The following is a 22,358-nucleotide window of genomic DNA, read 5'->3' as shown; positions in this document are numbered from 1 at the left end:
TTTCTCTCTTTGTGCCTCTCATACTTGGGCAAGCAGAAGCTGAGATGGAGACCTGCAAATGGTCTCCAAGAGCCCCAGCCCTCCTTTCCTGAGACTGCCCTGCTCCCAGCTGCATCAGGGGCGAGTTTGAGGCACTGGCTACCACTGACCTGCAGCCCAGGAGGGCACAGTTGTCCGCAGTCTGTTCATAAGGAACCTGTATTGCACAAGCATGTGCTCCCAGTGTACTTGCAGGTGGCTGGGATGTGTACTAGTATTTACAAGCAGGTCTAGACTTGCTGCATCTCTGAGCCCCCCGCCTTTCTGGGTCACCACGACTTCCTCAATCATCCCTCTCTTCAGGACTAATGCAGCACAGATGTACTCTCGAGGGAGTGTGTGAACCAGAACCCTCATCTCTGGAACACTTCCAAGCAAGAGCCATCTCCTCACCATCACGTAGCCCAAAGTACCTAAGGAGAACAGAGCAGGAAATTAGGCAAAAGAGGAAGGTCGTACCGCTTTTGCTACATGATCCCTTTCAGTTTCTCAAGCACGATTTATATTCCCATCTTCAGAGGAAAAGTTTTGTGCTAACAAGCAAGCAGGAAACAACCACAATGAGATATAGATCTGTGATGCTTTAATTAAAGCACAGTGAACAACAGCAGGCCTCTTGAGTGTTTCACAAGCCTCACCTGAGTCATTGCTGTTTGCCTTGTAGGTTGCAAGGTGCCATCGACTGCTGGCTTGGAGGGCATGGAGCACAGGGGATGAGCTGAACCAGCTGTGGTGCTGGCCATGGCCAGGACTGGCAACGAAGACACAGAGGCCTTTTTAATATTGCAAAGACAGAAATTAAATCCTTCTCCTGTTATGCAATGCTTGCCCTTCCTCAGCAGGGATCAAATCAATATGGGCAATGCAAAGTCAATGGTTTATTTCAAGGGGTTTTGAATTGGGCTTTGTAGGAAAAGAAGCATCAGCCTTGTTTCGAACTGCATGAAGACACATCGGTATTTCCATTCCATGTCTATTTGTAGGACAGAAATGTGATTTTGTTCCTCTTTAATCCTGTTTGAACGTCAGAAAAGGAAAAGAATCCAAGTCTAAGGCTGGAGTTATCCCTGGTGAAGGCTGAGGATCCCACTGGTCAGAAAGTGAGAATCACCTCCAGGTAAGGAGTCTTGTAGCATTAACTCTGTATTTCCTCATGCCGCCTCCTGGTTCATGTGAGCCTCTCAGCATCACTTCCATGGTGGCAATTCAAGCACACACAAACAAGTGCATACACACTTCTATGCATGCACATCATTCCAATACAGCCACCAAACCATATCATCATTGCTAGCAGTTTAGCACAAACCTGTCTGGAGGAAGTTAGCAGCAGCAGAAACAGAACTTTCACATCATTTGTGGAGAATGGTAGGCCTGCTTACGTAACTGATTTAGTGCTACAGAATTGCTTTCTGCCTTTAATCTGCTCAACAGTTTATCTCTGCTGTCGTGATCGGTTGAGCTTTCTTTAAACCATTATGGATTAGCATTCTGCCATAACACGTTAAAAGCTTAGCTTTGTTTATTTCTGTCAAGATTGGGGGAGGGATATCAGGTTCAATTGCTCAGGCAGCAGGTTATGGCTGGCTGTTTTTAGTACAATCAACATATAAGGTGCCAAATGCAAGGCACAGCTAAACATCCCCAGGCATTACTAGTGGCTGGAATAACTGTGAAACTGGGACCAAAAAACCGACATAAAATAAAAAGAGAAACTTCAACATTTTTTTTCTTAATTATTTTACTCTTTAAATAATAAAACACAATCCAGCATTCAAAAAGTTCATCCCACCCACCAGCTTTTATGGAGTACTGAAGAGTAAATGGTCTAAAAACTTTATTAATGAGGCTGATTCAGTGCATTTTGATAACACTGATAGCAGATGACCTATTAGAAGATCATAGTACAAACCCACGCCTGATTTTCTACTATCAACCTATTGCAATATCATATTAGACCAAATCCAACAATCAGCACGTTTATTCGACCTCTGTGTAATCCAAGTGATTTGCAGATGCCAGAATGGAATACGAGGCTGTGTTCCTGAGTGCTGCCAACAACCCTCTGTGCAGCTCAACACTATTCCAAGGAAGTTCTAATACTGTGACCCTCCATGCAGGCAACCATATGGCTCTGCAACTTCCATATCCAAAGGGAAGCAAGGAAGCCCTTCCACATTCCTAAAAGCAACACACAGACACCAGAGAAGTTTAACAAGAGAAGCTCCTCACGGTGCTGTGATAAAAGCATAAAGCTGGGAAGTCATTCAGAAAAGAGGAGGAAAAAAGTCCATCTTGTTTGTGATCAGTGTGCTGTTCTACTTTCTTATCAGGAGGAATCTCTATCCCGCACATTCCAGTGAATGGCCACTTGCTATTACTTTGTCTCTTTGACGGCAAGCGGAGCACTGCTCCAGAGTTCCAACATTCCCTTGATGCTGCTCTGGTTAATGCTTGCGTGCTATTTAAACAAAGCATATTCCAACTAAATCTGACTATATATGGAATTCCCTGACAAGGAAAAATTTGGATGCCCTACAAAAAGGAACCATGAAAACGGCGAAGGCACAGAAACACACAAAGCACTCCGAACTTCCCCAGGTTGAAGTGTACTACAAGAGGCTCTTAGTGGCAAAGGTCAGGTACCCAGTGTGACCCACCATCTCCCTCAGCGGCACGCCGCTTTTGAACTGCACTGTTCCTTGCTGCAGATTAGTGCCTGGGCTACCTTGGGTTGATGGGTTGCTGCTGTCAAAGCCAGGGCTAGAATTATCCTCAGCTGCTTTTCCAAGGTCGGGGATTTGCAAGCTAATTGTCCTTACATTGTACACTCGGAGCAGAATTTCCAAGGTGTTAATCTCTGTAAAACCGTTCTCTTCCATTGCTAGGCAGGTCCTCTGGACTTGTTCGATGCAGGGGGAGAAAGAGCAGATGCGGCCACCTGCAGAAGAAGACAGGTAGTAGATAAGAGGGCAAAACCACAAACGAAGCACTTCTTCTCTTCTTTCAGATTTTCCTAGCTGCATGTAGAATTGCAATCAGGAGCTGGACTCGCTGATTCTTATGGGTCACTTCCAACTTGGGATGTTCTAAGATTCTACGCATTATACAAAAGTAAAAACATTCTGAAAGAAAATCTTCATCGGGCAACTCTGTGGGATCAAAGTGTCAGCATCAAGCAGGGATGACTTCACAAGACGCATCAGACTCTTTAAAAGCTGCAGTGGTAACCTCACTCATCTTCCAAACCCAGCTTTGCCCACTACACTTGCTCATGATAAAGCTCTTAAAAGTCAATCCCCTCAGAACAGTGCCTCTTTTGGAGTCACTATCCATTGCTCTGGGCCGAGGCACAGCTCTGAAGCTGGCACCTACACAAAGCCAGAAGTCATTCTCCACACACTGTACAGAGCTGCCTTCATTAGAATCTAGTGTGCGTGCACACACGCTCTGACAAAAGCGGCTGTGTTTATTTGGGAACGATGGTATGCGTGTACAGAATAAAGTAATCTCTCCAGGCCATAGATGGAGTGCTGTTAAGACTTTACCCTTTTAGTCAAGCTGAGTAGCATGTCCCTTGAGCATTACAACTTACTGAACACATCGGGCAGCTTTACAGCAAATGCCCCAAACCCCTTGGACAGGGCTATTAGTGACAAACTAACACACACCTCCTCCTCTGCACATGGCTCAGTTTTGATTCCACTTTCAGAGCACTAATAGGCTCCCTACAACATTCTGCTGGCTACAATGTCACCTTAACAGCTGAGAATAGAATGATTCAGATTTACTCTGAAAAGCCACAGCCAAATCAGATCAAAGAATTAGAAGGACGCTGTCTGCCATAAAGCCAGGGCATGTGCTTTCACCCGGGACACACTGTCCCACGAGGGACGCTGCCCTTCCTGAAAAGCTTTTGTGCTGGGGGAAGGAGCTGGACAATGCAGCTTCAGCCACTGTTTCACTTCTTATAATTAGATGAAAATGTGTGCTGACCTAATTTGCATTCCTTCCCAGCCCTCTCCCAGGCTCATCCCGTTGAGCCTCCCAAGCCCTGTTGTCTAAGCAGTTAAAAAACCCGTGCAGCTGAGAGCAAAGCATCCTGCTAAAAATAGAGGCCATGCTGGGACTACACGAGGCCTGCTTTATCTCAAACTCGCTCTTTAGTTATTTATTTTTTCCCCCCTTTCTCATTTCTAAAGTCACAACTCTAAAAAAAGCAAACATCAGGTCTGAAAGTGTCACTGCAGCACTCCAGTTACTGCACAGCAATGATGTGCCAGGCACTGATTGAGGAAGAACACTTTCCATGACCATTAATCCACCATACGCTGAGCAGGATTTAATTTTAGTCCTGGGATAAAGTCTCCGCAGCCGGCAGTTCTTATCGTGCATCTTCAGAACAAAGTACCCCAGACAAGTAATTCCCTGGAGTGACAATTAAAGAACAAATCTAATAACCACCTGCAAAATTAATGCTGGTATGTGTCACTGTTAACCAACTCTGGGGATGCCAATTTAATTGTGCACCCGGTCCGTTAGTTCCCATGAAATTAGATTTATATGTTTATCAGCGTGGCCAGCACTACCAGAACTGCATCCGACAGCTCATCCCTTCTGGCCAGAGCAGTACACGTTGCTGCCATGGTTGTAGATAGAAAAGACAAAAGCTCGAGAAGAAATTTATGTTACGTAACTGGAAAGTTACTATAATGAACATATGTTATAGAGAACGATGCCATATTCTCATTGTGTAGGGAACTGAACAAACGTCGAACTTATCTAAATGCCAGCTCACAGTAACTCTTTGTCTGCAAAGAAAGAATTTGCACTGAGATCGGAGACTTACTACGATTTCATTCAGGCTTTTCATTTTTTGCATTCATGGCGAAACAAAAGATGGCAACATATTTACATTTACAGCAAACCTGTTCTCCTTATTTACCCCGACTGCAGGGATTTCAAGACATCTTTAGGCACAAGATGGGGATTTACAGAGGAAAAGTAAGAAGCCTGCACACAACTGTGGCAACATAAGCTGCCAGCCCGCCTACGGCTCTTGTCAAGCCTCCAATTAAAGCCAGAGCAACCTTCATTTTGCCTCAGAATGGTCAGCTGAGCACAGCATGGCAGCACCAAACTTGGTGTTGATTTATTAGGCTGCTTCCTTGTAAGCAGGCTGCTTGGGAAAGCAGGGCTGCAGAAAATGGGCTTTTGAGCCACTGGGTAGAGAAGAAGGCTCTTGTGATAGCTGACGTCCAGACGGCATCTGTCTAACAGGCAACGGGGTCTTCTCTGCTGTCTCCTCTCCACAGCACCCTGCAGGCTGGGTTGGATTCACGGGCTGAACTCGTTTCATTAAACAGGTGTTAAGAAAAGGTTGGAAGGCTGCAATTAGCAGAAGGCTTGAAGGTAGAAATGAAATTGCAGCTCCAGACTTACAGAGACTGCCTAAAATAGATTTGAGATGCTTCATTTGCCACGGTGTTTTTAGCTGCAAAAAAAAACCAGTGGACTCTGGGCAAAAGAAAAGCAGCATTGAGAAGGATGTGCTCTTCTGCTGAAGGAGCAGGACTTGTAGGTGTAAGGCACGTTTGTGTTCTCTCAGAGCTCTCCTCTTAGGAAAGCTACCGTTCCTAAATTTGTTTAATGAGACCTGTGTGTCATCATAAATGGATACAGCAATTATCTGAGATTAATCCTGTTCACATCGGGAAGCTGTGTGAGCTTTTTGATCTGAAGAGCTGTCTAAAAATGTGTTTATTCATGTATAATGTATCTGACAAGTGCTAAAGTTGAGAAGAAAATAATGAGTCTGTATTAAAGACTTAAATTTCTTTTTCCACCTTCAATTTTACAGAGAGTGAGTTTGTTTGAAACATTTAATGGAGAGGTTAAATCTGAATCTGTAGGCTGGAAGGTGCCCACACAGACCTGGCAGCCGTTATAACCAGCAGTGGGGTCAAGAGCCTATGAAAATTAAAGTACAATTGGAACAATTAGAAGAGAGAGCTTAGGGGAAGAGGAAGAAATAAAAGAGAGGATTTGCATCTACAAAGCACTGTACATTCTTTTAAGCATAGTATTGAAAGTATCTAATTAATAATCAAAAGACACGCCTTGTTATCTTTACTAGAGATCAGTGCCTTGGATATTGCTCCTCCTTCCAACACAGTTCTTGGTTTGCTTCTGTGCAGCTCCACCAAGCAACTGGTTTGTCTGAGCAGAGAGTAACACCTCTACCAGTTCTACTTACCTAAACCTGCTTTAGGTATCCAGCATGGAAAATCTGGCAGTGCTACCCAATTGACACAAACTCAATGCATCCTCCTGATATGAAAACAACATGTGTCCAAGTTATGTCCCCTCTCTTTTGCAGGTTGCTGTATGCGTCACAAATGCTCCGCTAAGTTTGTTCATCATCACAGCATTACTCAGAGGATGTGAAAAGAACACATGTAGTGCAGCACTGCTGAGTTCCTGAGAAAAGGGCCCATAATTTTGGAAATGGTTCTGTGACGCAGCAAATGCAGCACAGCATTTTTATTTCTGGTAAAAGAACACAGCTCTGGCTTTGGGGATTTCAGTGCATTGTGATAATTGGAAGATTATGTTACAAAGATCCCATGGCACAATCATTATGTAGAGGCAGGAAAGTCACCGAGCAGCATCACTATGGCATTTACTCTGTGCTAGTAGGACACTAAAAATATTGCCTCTGCAAAAGGGGACAAAATGTCCTTTAAATGAGTGTGTGCTCGTGGGCGATTTGATGCAGCTTCCCTGACAAGTGAAATTAGAGGATCTGGCTGTTGGAAGAAATTAAAGGATGTTTCTTGATTCAGAAAAGAAAAATTTTTCCAAATCAATTGCCAGCCCATTAATGGGAACTCGATGCCATTTTCTGCACATGTGACCTTAACCTCTACGTTTGCAGGTGCATCCTTCTAAAGCAATTCATTCCTACTGACTGCCATGGGGATGGCAAAAGCATGTATCAAAAATGAGGAAAAAAAGAATAAAGTTGGCACCAGGCTTGTGAAGAAAATCTAACAACTTCCTTTAAGATTCCCTTCATCCTCAGCTACTTTCTACAGGCTATGCAAAGTCCAGCAATGTTGGCCAGCATTCCACAGCATGGATTACAGTGCAGGAATCCCGCGTAGCTCATGACAGGTGAATCACTTCTGCTTAGGTGGCTGGGCCAGACCCACTGTGTGCACCTGAGCTGAAAATCCCCACAGCCTCAGCTTGCTTAATGTCCTCCAGCAAGACACACCAGCCGTGCTTAGCTCAGCAAGCAGTGCTTGGGAACCAGGTGGAATCTGAGTTAGCACCTGCTTCTGATCCTAGTGGGGCAGCTCTGCACTAGACCAGATGGTTCCTCAGCACTGGGAGATTATGTTTCAAACTATCATAGAATCACAGAATTGTTTGAGGTGGAGGAGAACTTTAAAGGTCATCTAACCCAACTCCCCTGCAACGAACAGGGATGCTCACAGTTAGATCACAGCCCTGTCTAGCCTGACCTTGATTATCTTTAACTTCACCTTGAGCAAATTCTCCTTTGAATCTAAGCAGGTGGCACACTAATAAAGCCTGGTGATGGTGATTTACACTTATGGCCTCATTCATTTATTCCGAAACAAACTCCTATGGACATGAGAAGCATTGATACCATCTTGAGCACCACCTGCACGGGTGGAGGAAGAAAGTCTAGACAGCACACTAGACTAGCAGGCTCCACTTTCTGCCCTAACACATTCCCTGTGTGTTCCTGAGGCAGCTTGGGCACAACCAGCAGCAGCCTCACATCGCTGCCCTCTTGGTGTGTTTCAGCCTGGGGGGCTCCCAACCCAGCTGCCATGGAGGTGAGACTTGTGGCTGAAGATTTCATCTGCTCCTCAAAGTCATACCTGTGTGGTTTGAAAATGGGACCATGAATAACCTCTAAGGCTCAGGAGAAATAGCCAGTGAGAATTTCTGCGTAACTGGTATTCCCTGAAAGCAGCAGGGAGGAGAGAAGCAAACCTAAATGAAAATTGAAAGTAGCAAAGCCAGGCCGTGCCTTACTTACACCACAGGCTGCTGGGAGGCTGAGGTGTTATTTGTTTGCTTATACAACAACCATAAGAATCAGACCTGACAGGTTAGGACAACAATCAATGGCAATGCTAGAGGAAAAAATGCAAGCAATACTTGTTTTAAGTCCACCGTGAACTAGCAAAACAAACAAAAGAGTCTGGAAATGAAAAGCAACTACCTCTAAGAACAGAGTATTCCTAAAGGGTTTCTGCAATGGCAGAAATAGAGGCCCATATAGGGAGGTGTTTGGAAGGAACTTCCGCTGCAGGGCTTTTTGGAAAGACCTGACAGGACCATATCACTTGATTCAGGTGAGATCACACAGATCACTATTTGATAAACACATTATTTAGGGGCTTTATGGAGAGAGGAGATGTAGATTGAACGTAAGAAAGAAGCTTTTTTGCAGTAAGGGCAGTGAGGCACTGGCACAGGTTGCCCAGAGAGGTGGTGGATGCCCCATCCCTAGGTCAGGCTGGACGGGGCTCTGAGCACCTGATGGAGCTGTGGGTGTCCCTGCTCAGTGCAGGGAAGTTGGACTGGATGACCTTTAAAGGTTCCTTCCAACTCTAACAATTATATGCATATATGTATGAAATAGGCCTTACTTAGAGAGCAGAGTAGGTGGGTACAGAATTATAATCAAAGCACTACAGTATTCAGCTGGGAGACGACTGAGTCAAAAGTTTCAGGGTATTTAAGTACTGTAGGATGTGGAGGATATTTCTGTTACCTCTCATATCTTTCATTCTGTTAAATGTTATTATTTTTTAATCTAACCTGAAGGGGTTAACAGCAACACTGCAAAAAAACCACCAAGGTCAAATACTCCTATGACTACGGAAAAGCATTCATCAGCAGATGCTGCAAAAGGAAAACAGTGCAGGTCTGGAAATGAAAGCAAGTTCTGCAGTGCAGCAGTGCCTGAGAGATATTACAAGCAGCATTTCTGCTTGAAAGCATGACTGGTGAAATGAGAACAGAAGGATACAGCAGAGATGCAAGTCTGAGCATCAGCAGAGCATGTCACCAGAGAACAAGAACCTTTGAGTCAAAAACTCTCTGTGCATTTTTATCCTTTTAGCTCTTCACAAGTTGGCAGTGCATTAAATGGGAGGCCAAGCTATCGTAAGCAGCATATTTACAGCCTACTGTTAGGCATAACGTGAGTGATAAATGTACTCTGTGAAGAGGATCGTTAACACTCAGCCTACTAGGAGCTGCAAGACTCAGGATCTTGAGCATAAGTAGGAGAGAAAATACTGATTTGATAAGCATTTGTTGAGGTCAAGAACTCTCTTACACGCCTTCTCAGCTGAAAACTCTACAAGAAATATTGTGGTTCTAAACAGGAGGTTAACTGATGCTACATATTGAATTCATTTAGCCTGGACTTAGATTGAAGTCTAGATTGAAGTACCTTTCGACCTCAGCAAATGAATGACCGCTACCTGGCAGCACAGACGCAGTGCTTACATTGCACATCGCAATGGAACCTGCCACATGATCCTGTCCAGATGCATGCGACAGGGAATGGAGGGGAAAGAGTACAAGGGCTCACTCTCTCCAGTGATGCCTTATCACTAAAATGGAGGTGAGTGGCAGCAGTACGTGCACAACCTGTTCTTACTGCAGAAGAGCTTTAACTATTTGAAAACAGCAGTAAGTTTCACCCTTGTGATGGGTAAAAAGCATGTGATGTCACTTTACAGACACAAAAAAATGCAGGGTTTTAATTATTTTTCATATTGGCTTAGCAGGTGTAACCTTGAAGCACAGAAAAGTGTAGCCAACGAGTATGGTCAGTTTGGTACTATAGTACCTTTTATCTGTCTTTCAAATGCTGGAGTGAGGCAGGGATTCAAACCTCGGAGCTGCTCAAGCAGCCCTGCTCAGTATTCTAAACATGCAGCACTTCAATAATTCAAATTGGGCTGCGCAATGCAGCGCCTTCTAAGCTGGGAAGTCAGCTGAGTGTTCTGCTCACTAGATTAGATAATTTGTGCATGGGAAGGGCATTGTACAGTGCAGTGAAAGTTGTTTTGGCTTTTTTTTTTTTTTCCCAGGACACACTGGAAAGCAGCTACAAATTCAGCTCTTACCCTTGCAGGTACAGAGTGCTAATTAGTCTCTTTTTGTTTATTTACTTTGAAAAGAATGTGTTGTATTGGAAAGCTACCTTGAAAATTTTCCATTCTAGTGGAGGGAGCCTATTGCCTGGGCTGGTCCTGACTCAAGCACATTCAGTGACCTTTAAGAACAAGCTTAAATCCTGTGATTTAGACCAAGCAATTTACCTAAAGTCAGTACCCTGCTGAAGTCGTGTCCCAGCATGGGCACTGTTCTGCACTCCATACTCTCTTGATTAGAAAAGTCACTTCATAGCCTGGCAGAAGTTAGCTGAGATTCACACTAATGCAGTTACATTGGTAGAATAGTAATCAGGGGAAAACTCATTTCAGGACAGGAGGATGGTATACTCCCTATTTTTCAGTAGGGAAAAGATATAAACAGACAAAACCCATCCAGTCCCCAATAGCAGTCCCCACTTGCTGTCACCATCCAGGAGCAGCAGGTGCAAGCAGGTTCAACCTTTAGGTTCAATTCCTACTGCAGCCAATGTCATACTTCTCATTAGCTCTGACAGCAGAGATTTAAGGCAGAAATCAGCATGCATATTTAAATATAACCACATTTTCTTTAACATTATTGATGTGGAGCATTGTTAAACCGGTCCAATCTGCAATGATTGATGTAAAGTGATTCTGAACACCTTTTATACAAACTCCTTTCCACTGAAGTGCCAAAGAAATTTGCTTTCAGCATTTATTGTTGCTGCTGCCTCCCACACACCCTCAGATCTACAAAATGCACTAGACAAAGGTTCAAACGTTATTTTCTTTTATAAACTGCCCATTAATTGTAGCAGCTAGCACAGACCTGTAGGAAAAAAAAGTTGTTCTACTCCTTTTAAATCTTTCATAGCAAATTGAAGACCTCTTTTTCATCCTTTGAAATGCTTAGAGACTTTGACATTTGAGAACAGCGATCACATAATGGAAAGGAACAGATCTAGCATATAGCTGAGAGGCAGACAGCACTTCCTAAGCTAGAGAGCTAAGCACAGTTACCTTCAGCTTTTAACGCTGACTTTGCATGTCCAATGGCTTCCCATGGAGATGGAATATCCAGGAACACAGCGTCTGCAATGTCTGAGACACCAAACCCATTCTTGCAGACATCCTGGTTGGTCACCGTGACCAGATGCTCTACTCCATGCTCCCGAAATTCCTCCTTGGCCTTCTCAGCCCTCTGTTGGTGGAACTCCACTGTGTACAGGTGCCCTGTGGGAGCCACTGTCCTGATGAGAGCATGGGACAGGGATCCGCTGCCTGTACCTAGAAAAGAAAAGCAGCTTGTGAAATGCTTTTTGATAATGCACTTCGTTAGAACAAGAAAGAGATGTTGGCAAGAGCCTATGTTTGAAAACCTGGTGTCTATGCAGACAGCCAACCTTCATGACATGGAACCTGTTTTGCTCAGGTCCCTTGTCACACACCGGCCATCCTCAGTGCACCCTGAATTACCCAGAATGGAGGCCCCTGGGCTCCCTGCAGTCATGCCAACCAAGTGACCTCACTGCACAGATGACTTACCTGTACAAGTCTACACTGTCTCAGTGAAGTCTAATGAGATCCACCACATACCCTAAATTGCACATAAGGACGATTACCATGTACAGTCACAGACTAACCATTAAGATACAGACTTTTTCTTGTTTGAGCTTGGCAATTTGGGAAACTTATTTTTAATGATCCATTGGCACGTTAAATACATAATGACTAATAACCAGCGTTTTCACTGAAGAAAACACCCATATACCGACTCGTATAGCAGATTACTCACTGAAGTGGCATTTAGCAGAATAACCCACCAAACTCAAAGCCCCACGGCAACCCCAAATTATCTGTGTTTATTGATTTATAATTCTGTACTTGGAACACACTTTTCCTGTAGAAAGAAGATCTATTTCTAGCTAACTCCAGTGGCTGTTCAGGCTAAATTTCAGCCTGAAGCAAGTTCTTTTAACTACTGCAGATCTTAAACCTATTGCTAAAAGACACAATCTGAAGAACAGCAGCGGTGAAGAAAGCTCAGAAACCAGCAGAGAGGAAATTAATTAGGGGATTCAGAGGTTGCTGTGCTGCCTAATTGGAGCAATACTTTCCTGACTCGGACAGGAAGTCAGAGTTTAGTGACAGATCCAAGGCCCTTGCCCTCTATTCACATAAGGGGAGAAATATTGCTAAGGCACTGGATTTGAGCTGACAGCTCTGAGAAGGGACCCATTCACACCATGAAGAGCTTAGGGCCCATCTTTGACATGAGACCAACCGAATGCTGTGCAGAATGGGCACCACTTCCTTGCTTCCCTCTGGGAGGGCCCTGATCCTGGCAGGCACAGCAGCACCTCCCCCAGCTTTAATGGGATGGAGGACCTCAGATTTTAGCGCTGGCCCCAAAAAGGTCCAAGAAGAGAGTGAAACTGGAACATAAACATTTACTTAATGCGAAAATTCATGCACCCACACCAGCATTACAATAAAGCAAGCAGAAGACAGAGGGCAGTTTACCTGTGCACATGTGACAGATCACCCACTTGCGGTATCAGTTGGCTCTAAATATTGACATCAACTTTTCACTGGTCAAAACAATTAATGATAGCACGGGAGCCACGTGGCTGCCAAAACTCAATAATGAAAGAAACAGCATTTCACTGGTTTTTGTAATGACAAAAGCAGGGATGCCCATAGGACAATAAAATGACTGGAATCTGGCATTATATTTCACACCAAAAAGCAGGACTGCATGACTGAGAACGTCTGCAATGCTACAGAATGCAATTATTTTACCTTCCTAAAGGGCAGCACTTCTGACTTTTGGCATTGTTCTCAGCTCATCTATAAGAGTGAACGGGAGGTCTGCCAGCACAGCTGGGATGGACGCAGAAGAGAGGCAGCTTCTGCATGTATCCAGTTTCCTTGTTCATATCCTTTTACATTTTTAATCACTTTCCTTATAAATCTGCTTTTCAAAACACCAGAGCAGACAACAGTTTGTCTCCTTCCTATTAAATCCCATTACATTATTTTGGTTTATTTTCCGCTACTTTTTTTTATTCACAAACACTCCAAAGCCAAACCCAGCACCAAAAACAGGATGCTGGAAGTCATCGTTTGCAGGCGTGCATTACAGACTGAGTTTTGTCAAACAAGGTTGCCAGGAATTATTTACTGTTGACTGGCTGCTGCAAACATGAGAATAATACACACGCATCCCATTTTACTCTATCAAATTCTCTCACGCTGACATCACTAATGAGAGTATTTCTGAAGATGCTGCCTGCCTCCTCCATGACAACACTCTCAAAACTGCAGGAAACAAAGAACAAGGTGGCTATGAATCATCCACCATTGCAAAATTTCTTCTTTTCTTGAAGAGATCACGGATTCTGAACCCAATCCTGTGAGATGATGATGAGCCTCAGCTCTCATATTCCTGACAGTTAACACACTCCTTGTGGTTGATCAGGAATATCTTCATTGGGGTTGGGCAGTTGATCACAGTTCTGTACTCAAGCACAACTCCTAATGCTGTCTACTGAAAACAGGTTTAAACCTTTATTTCTCTTATGTTATAGAAGGGGAAATTAATGCTTATTTTCTCCTCCTCCCCTGCGAATCTGCAATATTCAACATCTGAGCTTTCTCACCCCTTCTCAACCCCTTTTCCATTTATCTCCATCCATCTTTGACAACTCTAAGCTCAGAGGAGAGCTTCTACCCTCTCCCAAGTCAACAAAACCAGTGCGGATTTAGAAGGATTTATATCCTAACAAGTGGAGACCCAGATGAAACATTCAGGCTCAGTACCTATTGATACCTGCCTCTGATTTACAGACAGCAAAGTACTGATCACATGAACAACCTGACAATTCCCCTGACCTCAGAAAGATTTGTTCTTCTCACCTTCTGCTGATTCAAGTGACGTGTTTGCCACAGAGAAGCCTCGGCACACCTCAGCATCATGAGGCAGCATCCACACTAAGATCATTCCTCATTTCAAAGCTGCAGCAGACAAGGTCTGACCCCTTCAGAAATAACACCTGCTACTTCAACAGTGTGTAGATACATCAGGAGAGCAGCTGAAATGCAAGCATTCCAACAGCATCAAATATAGCACTTGACAGAGAGAACACACTTGCAGTGTTTTCAGTTTAGCCTGGTTTTCTAGTTTGCTTATCCTCCTAGAATCCCACCTGTGCTGTTAACCCAAGAGACCTGATTTTGTGTTCCACTATGCTTTCTCTATGCTTGCCTGCCCCCAACATTTCCATTTAATGGGCTTTCTCTTTTTAAGAAAGGAAGTAAAACTGTGATATTGAACCCATAGATGTTTACAGCTGTGCTTATGCAAAATATTTGCCAGGTTTTATAGGGCAGGTTTGTAATCCAAACTAAAGCTGGGGAAGCTCTTAAGTGCATACATTGGTTTATATAACACCAAAACAGGAAAAGTGATGTTATTAATTTCTGGATCGATGCAGTATCTAGTAACATTTTAACGGAATTGAAGTGTCTGCTGCAATATTTGGCTACACGAGATATTCTAAATGGGCAAGTATGAGAAAACAATCAGTGTTGCTGTATTAGTCTCCTAGCTACCACACTTAAACCTAGCAAATAATAAGACGGGTCATGAGTCAGCCATGAGAACGGATGGAGCCTCAAAAGCAAAGGAGAATTAATCTTTAGGCACAGCTAAAATCTCCACAGCCAGTATCTGACAAGAAACACAGTGCAGAGGAGCACTGCTCACTGTACATGTCAAGTTTATGTAACGGGAGAAACGTTAATCATTTTTAGTGAATATATGATGAGATCTTACGCATCTGGTAGTTCTAGCTCAAAAGCCATTCTGTGAGGGCAGCTGGGCACAAATCATGGTGGAAGAGGTGAGAAACTGCAAGATCAGAAACATAGAGGGGAGGAGGAGAGGGAGGAGAGCGTTTCAAGGAAATGGCCTGGATACTGCAGGAGGAGATGGTGCATCACGAAGTTCCCCTTACAGATGAGCTCCTTCTCTTGCCTTTCTGCTGTGGACACGCTGCCCAAATGGGCATGTTAGGAGGCAGGCTAGAGGCTGAAGGCCACTGTTCACTGGATTCAGGAGCTGGGGAAGGATGGCATGGAAGTTTCCAAGGCTGGCACTGCCTACAAAAGGAATGGGAATGTGAAGACTGAAAAGAATTTGCTCTTAAGAGATTCAAGAGGCAGAGGTCATTAGGGAGGGATCTTCTGCAAAATGGAGGTGATATTGTGAAGTTCAGAGCTGCATGAGAAATACACTTTGTGGTCAAACGCAGTAAGATGAAAGGAAGCCCTCAAAGTCTGGAAACAAGCACTTCAGGGTACCAACGGCATTCCTCAGCCACAAAGCTGCACCCATGGCAGCGATGCCTCATGTGGCCACAGTTCTGCTTCAGTTCTTTGGTATGTCAAGAGAATATGTGTTCTCTGATGTTGGTACAGATGAGGCTTTTCTTCTACTTCAGAAGGTGTTGTAAAGAATCACATATTTGAGTTCTTCTCTCTCTTATCCACTGAAAGGCAGATATGGGAGGCATTATAAAATTTAATTAATATGAATACATCCCAAAATCAAATTAATAGTTACAAAGCTTTGGTGTGTACACAAAAGATTCAGCTGCAGAGTTTACATACACTTATGCCAAAGAGATGATGCAGACATGAGCAGTCAGAAGAGTCATAGCACTACAGCTGACTTGCTGGGATTCCACAATAATCTATTAATCATTTATTAAGTATCCATTAATCATTAAGTCCTCCTTAATTTTTTATGAGTGTACTCCTAACAAAATCTACACTCAGACCATGAGTTTGAAAGTTTCATAACTGTTTTGGAGGAGCTGCAGTGTAAGGCAGGCTGGCCACGGGCTCTTGTTCCCCCTCCACAGAGAAGCCACGAGAACCCAGAGGACTGTTCTCAGTCTTCACAAATCCCATCTGTGGCTTTGGAACCCCACCGCTGTGTGGCAATGAACAGGGTTTAGCAACTTTTAATTTGGGACTTAGCTGAAGGGAAACAAAAATCCAATTAACATTTTTGCTCATGTGAGTCTGATTTTGTCGAGGGCTGAAGGATCAGTGGGATACTGGTCAGAATACTTTTGACTAAATTACATTTTGTCTAAATACAATGCTCTGTTGAAACCAAAATATTTCTTAGATTTATCAGATTAAACGAGGTTTCACAGTGCTGCACTGCATTCCCTGAGCAGTTCTGAGGGTAAGGACGGACACTTGTTTAGGTCTTAGCAGGGAGGAAGCACAGTAAAAAAGCTTAGATAAGTGGGTACTGGAGTAGAAAAAAAGAGGTCTTTACTTATGTTTAGCAGCAATATTAGATTCATATTTACTCCAATGTTGTATAAAAATAAATTTTACAACAAAAAAAAAATTAGCTGTCAAATGGAGTTGTTATCCTACAGGCAGCTGCAATCACTGGACTGAAGATAGCCTTGGCTTGGAACTTGGTATCAAGTTAGTTTTGGAGCTTTGGAGAGTGGTGAAACAAAAAAGACTGAATGTATTTCTTTACTTAAACGGTGACTGAACGTGCAATGAGCACAAGTGAGATCAGAGTTACCTGATGAGAATCAAAGTTTCACACTACCCACCTCAGGTACTGCAGCAGCTACCTCAGGTACCCTTTACTTCTGGAAAGATCGGGCTGCCAAAAACTCTTTTCAAACTGGTGAATTCCTCCAGTCAGGGACCAATACTTTGAGGAGATCTCAGCTCCACCAGCAGTTCTTGAACCTCAATGCACTTTCATAAATTAGAAATTAGCAGGAGACAGAAAAAGTATCATATTCCTATGCCTCCATCGTGAAACATCAGGCAGATGCTGAGTCTCCTTACAGCCTCAATACAGTACGCTGGGATGACTTGAATTATGCATGTGCTGCTGACCAGCTTGCTCTTTATGTATTTATTAGAAATGGTTAAAAATGGTAAAACCTGTATTAATACGCTTGTATTGGTTATGACAGGCCATTATGCATCAATTTAAGCGGAATGACTCAAGCATTTCATCTTACTTTACCCATCCTTTCTATGTACACCTGTGCACATTGCTCCCCAGTTGTGCTCGCTTACCCCAGCTAGGTGCAGGACACCTGCCACAGCCAAGCAGCAGGGAAAGGGGAAGAGAGACTGACCTGTTTACTGTGCCTGTTTTGTCCCTCCAACCCCACAGCAACTATGTGTATCAGTTCATGTTCAGATAATACAGACTTCCATGCTAATTAATGCTCGAGACACATCTAAAGACAGCACTAACAGGAAGCAGACTCAAATGCCATTACTAGGCCAGATTTCCTGCCTTGTTTCTGTTACCACCATTGGCTGGCTCCTCCTAAGCCACACAAGGTTAAACAAGCACTGATGATTTTCGATTGCTGAATGTGGCCTAATTTTGGATGGCCCCAAAGTAGGTTACATCATCACAATGGAGGCTCCAGTTGTCAATACATGCAACACGTTTTAATTCAAATCACCACTTCTGGTCACTCGTAAGCAAACCTGCAGTAAGATCTCTCGCTTCAAGATTAACTCTTGCTTAATACCTGCTTAATATTCCCTCTTTGTGTGTGAACAGTGAATCTTTCAAGCAATACAAGCACAATGTGAGTAGTAGAACTGTTTGCTTTCCCTAGAAAGCTGAAGTTAAAACACTAATTAGGACAGCACAGACATTAAAACAAACCTGGGAACAGTTTTCCATTAACAGAAAGGATTGTTTTGTAGCTATGACTTTTGACCCACAGCATTTGTGGGACTGCAGATCCATTAGCTCATCAAGCATTTCCATTTCTTAGCTATTCAGACAAATGAGCTTTCAAAGATTCTCACCTTTCATCATTACCAACAACAGTAATGTTGCAGCTCTGTCCATTAACAGGCACCTATACCAAGAGAAGGGGCCAGGAGCTTTTCTACATGGCCTTGCCTGTTTCCAGCACGCCCATTTATTACTGGGTGTAAATGGATGCAGATAAGCAGCACTTCAGTTGTGTTGAAAAGCAGCCACAATACCCCCAAAGCTGCCCACCATCATGCTTGGGTAGGAGCAGGAAACGTTAAATGCAAGTTAATGCAGCGCAGTACAACCTTGTCACACTGGTCCTTTGCCATATCTACACTTCAGAAGGAAGCATATAAAACTGCTTCCTAAAAAGACTCAGACAGACAGAAAAAATGAGGGCAAACTATCTACAGTTCACATTTTTGCAAGCTAGAGAGATCAAATGAAATGAAGCAAGACTCATATTGCCGGCAGCAAGAAAAGCATGGAAGTGTTATTATAAACTGGATCTATCCATGAAAATATCTATCTACATGAAACGTAACTCCTCCATACTTAAAAATTATGTCAAATTATGGAAGTGGTAATAAATTAAACCAAGTTTAGAAACAATGCACAGCACTGTGATGAATGCATCATCTGTTCTACTGTGCCACTACAGTGAGCTCTGCGTGAAGCTGAAGTGCTACAAGAGGATCACAGTAGGGAAGAGAACAACAAAATACATGTAACTTTGAGGTGTCACATGATAGAAATACTGACATTTGATTTCCCATATTATTAGGTCCAGCCCCTAATTCACTTCAATGACATTCTCGCAGAGTGCTAATGCAATGTCTGAATTTTGATTCAAATCGTGCTTCTTAAAAACACGTCTTAAGAACTTAGCAGTTTTAGATAAGGGAAGGAAGATTGCTCATATATTTAAGATGAATTAATCATGTACTCAAAGGCATGTGTGCATAAGGCTGCCATACTGAAGCAGCAATGTTTGTTGGAGAGGCAGTAGCTGACAGCATGTGCAAATGAAAGAGAATTACTCCATGTGTGGGCTGAGAAAACTGTATCACAATGGAAACAAAAAAATAAGAGATATTTTGCAAAATGTAAAGCTAAGCGTGTTTTCCATGGAAAGTGATGGTGTTAGTTCATAATAAAAAGATCTCAAAGTATTATTACCTGATTCACATACTATGGAGCCTGGCTTCAGTTCTAACATCATGGTGATTACAGAGATGTCAGTGGAATACAGGATCTGTGTCCTGTGTGGAAGATTCACTGTCCACAGTTCTGGAGTTGGATGAAGAATAAAAACCCATCCTCCCTTACTGCAGGTCACTTTGGAGCCGTACTTCTTGCCTATGAGATCCGTGGAATGTCGGATGACCCCGTATTTAGTCTGAGTTACGCCGCCGTGCTGGACCTTCACAGGAAACATGGATTCGTGGCCCAAGAACACAATAGCTGTGTCACCATCCTTGATCGTATCGCCATATTCCACAAAACTCATTGCAACGGTCTTGTGGTTGGCTGGTTATCGTCACCTAAAAGGGGACAAATGCCAACACAGTTGGATCTCAATAAAGCTATAAGAACAGGCAAGTTATTTTATTTCTCCAATATTTAAAAAGGAAGACATAGTGTGCAAGTAAGATGTTAGCAAGAGACCCATGAAGCTCAGGGACCTCCCCTCAATGCACTCCTGACCCAATTAATATGAATGGAAAGATCTCACTACTTGAATATAACCACTACTTGTATCGTTGTACGGTACATTTACAAACAAAAATTAGCAAATCTGTTACCATTTGCTCAGCCTGCTCCCTAACCCTACTGGGAAACTTTCAAGGCAGTATCCATTACAGCAATCTGCTCAGTTCCAGTTCACAAGCTCTCAGAATACGTTGTTAAGCAATGACTTTTATTTTCTTCTGCTGGCTTATCCCTTGGTGATTTACAGCATATGACAACTGCGACTTGCCTAAGTCTCAATCACCAATTATTAGGACCACTAGCAAAGGTTTACTTGAAAGTTTTCCAAGTGAAGCTTTAGAAATAAGATAAAAGTAGTACCCACATTAATTTAGGCATAAATTCGACTAAGAAAAAATATTGCGGCCTTTAATTTGCCATTGGGGGTGTAAAGTGATTGTCTGGGAAGCGATCCATGCTCCAGCTGAACATAAACAACCACTTGCCAGCCAGTGCAAACACACGGTATTGTTTTAGCCCCATGTTCTGAGAGCAACAAACTTCAATGTTGTTGTCTTGGAGAAGAAAACCTCAAAATGAGAAGGCAGCTTACAGTTAAAGCTGGCACTGCTTTTCAGATAAGGCAGCTAACAGCCTAAGCTGCAGGCTGATCTATTCATGGAAGTAATTGTGTAATGAGGTGATCCCGAAGTTAGAGATTAAAGTCTTCGACAGAAGGCTCTGGGAGTCTGATTCCTGAGAGCTGGGCGAGAAAATTAAAAGCAGCATTACTTTTCATAGAAAAATAGAATCATAGAATCTTCTGAGTTGGAAGAGACCCTTAAAGGCCATTCAGTCCAACTCCCTTGCAATGCACAGGGACACCCACAGCTGCACCAGGAGCTCAGAGCCCCATCCAGCCTGACCTTGGCTGTCTCTAAGGACGGAGCATCCACCACCTCTCTGGGCAACTGGATTCGACTGCAGTGCTTTCATAGTGAATTACTGTGTAAAAGTTTTGTCCTATGTTGCCGTGTCCAGTGAGAATGAGAAGGAGACATGCTGCTAGGCCATGACTGCAAAGTGTATGGCATGAGGTGTAGGCACTCATACAGCAAAGCAGGCCAGGCGTGACTGGACACATGGCGAATCAACAGGGCATCCCATCAGCTCAGAAATGTACACACACACTGGGCACTGTGAGATCGTAGTGATGCCTAATGGGGTTTTATAGCTTGCACCATCGGATTATATCAATGTTCTCAACTCTACTGCAACAGACACTATTTGTGAGTCGTTGTTTTCAGCTTGTATTCAGAACAGTATCATTTGGAAGCGGCTCTGATTCCATCTCACGCGTTCCTTTGATCCCCGCACTCACAGTCCCCACTCACAGCTCTGTGCCGAGGCCGATGTCCCCCCCTTTCCTACGGGGTCCCCATCCAAACTCCTGAATGCCGAGGGGGAACAAAGCACAACAGATATGGAGGCGGCTCGGCCCGCAGCAGCGCTGCCCCCGCCGCGCTCGGCTCTACGCAGCGCCGCCTCCCCGCAGGCCTCACCCCGTGCGGGGGGCTCGCTGCCCCCCAGCAGCGCCGGTTCCCCGTCCCCACAGCCGTTACCTCCCGCGGTTGAATACCGCCAGCAGGCCCGGCCCGGCCCGGCTCTCCTCACACGCGGTGCCGGCCCCGCGCCTCCCCGAGCCGGTCGCAGGATGCTGACGCTCCGCCGCCTCCGCCCCCGCCAGCGCTGCCTGTAGCGGCCGCTCACCGCCACCCGCTCCCGGTTGGGGCTGCTCCGCTCCCGGCACCGGTCGCCCCCTCAGCGGGGCCGGGCACAGCGAGCCCCGAGCCGGTCCCTGCCTACGGTGAAACGAGAGGTCCCCTATGGGTGGTGGGTGGCTGGACAGCCCTGCCCGGCTTCTTCCCTCCGAGCACCTCCACGGGCGCAGTTAGCTATGAACCTCATGTTAAAGTGTGGGCAATTGGTGGCTGCATCCCACAGTGGAAGCCCCTTCCCCAAGGAAAGGCTTTGCCTTTGCCACCCGAGCCTCCATGCAGGCGGCTTCCAGAACTTTCCAGCTATTCCCCCTGCTCACCCCGAGGCCAACCGAGCTCCTCGTGCTGGTTTCTGGAGGCTGCAGGAGAAACCCACAGCGGAGTGTGGGCTCAGAAGGAGCGGAATGATTATCGAAACCCCAAATAGCACGGCTCTAACTCCTACTTGTGTCTCATGGTTAGGATTGCAGTGATGTGGAGAGCCGGAGGTGCCCGGGTGGCGCGGGGATGGAGTCGGGAGATGCCCAGGAGGAGGATATCGCCTCATCTGCTGCTCCCAACAAGCCCAGGCTACATGGCATGGCAGGGCGCGGGCACAGCAGCATGTGAGTCACCTCGGACATGCAGGGAACGTTCTGTCTAAATCAGATAACTCTGCTGTGTTCACCAGTGCCTTGTGATGCACAGGAGTGGAGAAGAAGTCATTCAAGAACGCCATCAACGTACACTCAGCTGAGAGCTGTGTGGATGACCATCTGTGAGCTTTCTTTTGTTTTAATCAATGTGATTTCATCAACTGCCAGGGAAAATTTGCTC

At 44.4% G+C, this 22,358-nt stretch overlaps 1 protein-coding gene across 3 annotated transcripts; it reads right to left on the bottom strand.

Annotated features, from left to right (window-relative positions):
• Positions 1-1,535: 1,535 nt before the first annotated feature.
• Positions 1,536-22,217, bottom strand: TRMT61A (tRNA methyltransferase 61A). Of its 3 annotated transcripts, none has more exons than XM_015865491.2 (4): positions 21,863-22,217; positions 19,252-19,616; positions 11,253-11,519; positions 1,536-2,977 (listed from the first exon to the last, which is right to left on the bottom strand). In XM_015865491.2, the coding sequence occupies exons 2-4, from the start codon at positions 19,580-19,582 to the stop codon at positions 2,649-2,651; spliced, it is 927 nt and encodes a 308-aa protein (XP_015720977.1). In that variant the 5' UTR covers positions 19,583-19,616; positions 21,863-22,217; the 3' UTR covers positions 1,536-2,648. The 3 variants fall into 3 exon arrangements, with proteins under 3 accessions (XP_015720977.1, XP_015720976.1, XP_015720978.1); XM_015865490.2 differs by lacking the exon at positions 21,863-22,217 and adding an exon at positions 21,387-21,599; XM_015865492.2 differs by lacking the exon at positions 21,863-22,217 and adding an exon at positions 21,159-21,230.
• Between the last annotated feature and the right edge of the window lie 141 nt (positions 22,218-22,358).

This window comes from Coturnix japonica, chromosome 5 (genome assembly GCF_001577835.2).
Source record: "Coturnix japonica isolate 7356 chromosome 5, Coturnix japonica 2.1, whole genome shotgun sequence".
Taxonomy (NCBI): Eukaryota; Metazoa; Chordata; class Aves; order Galliformes; family Phasianidae; genus Coturnix; species Coturnix japonica.
Note: the sequence above shows the minus strand (reverse complement) of the source record. Positions and strands in the feature narration are given on the sequence as shown.

Coding starts and splice junctions, on each gene's coding strand:
- TRMT61A (XM_015865491.2), bottom strand. CDS start 19,582: ATGAGTTTTGTGGAATATGGCGATACGATCAAGGATGGTGACACAGCT. Junction 11,520..19,251: donor CTCCATAGTATGTGAATCAG/GTAATAATACTT, acceptor TTTCTTTTCTAG/GTACAGGCAGCGGATCCCTG. Junction 2,978..11,252: donor GTCAGCGTTAAAAGCTGAAG/GTAACTGTGCTT, acceptor CTTCTTCTGCAG/GTGGCCGCATCTGCTCTTTC.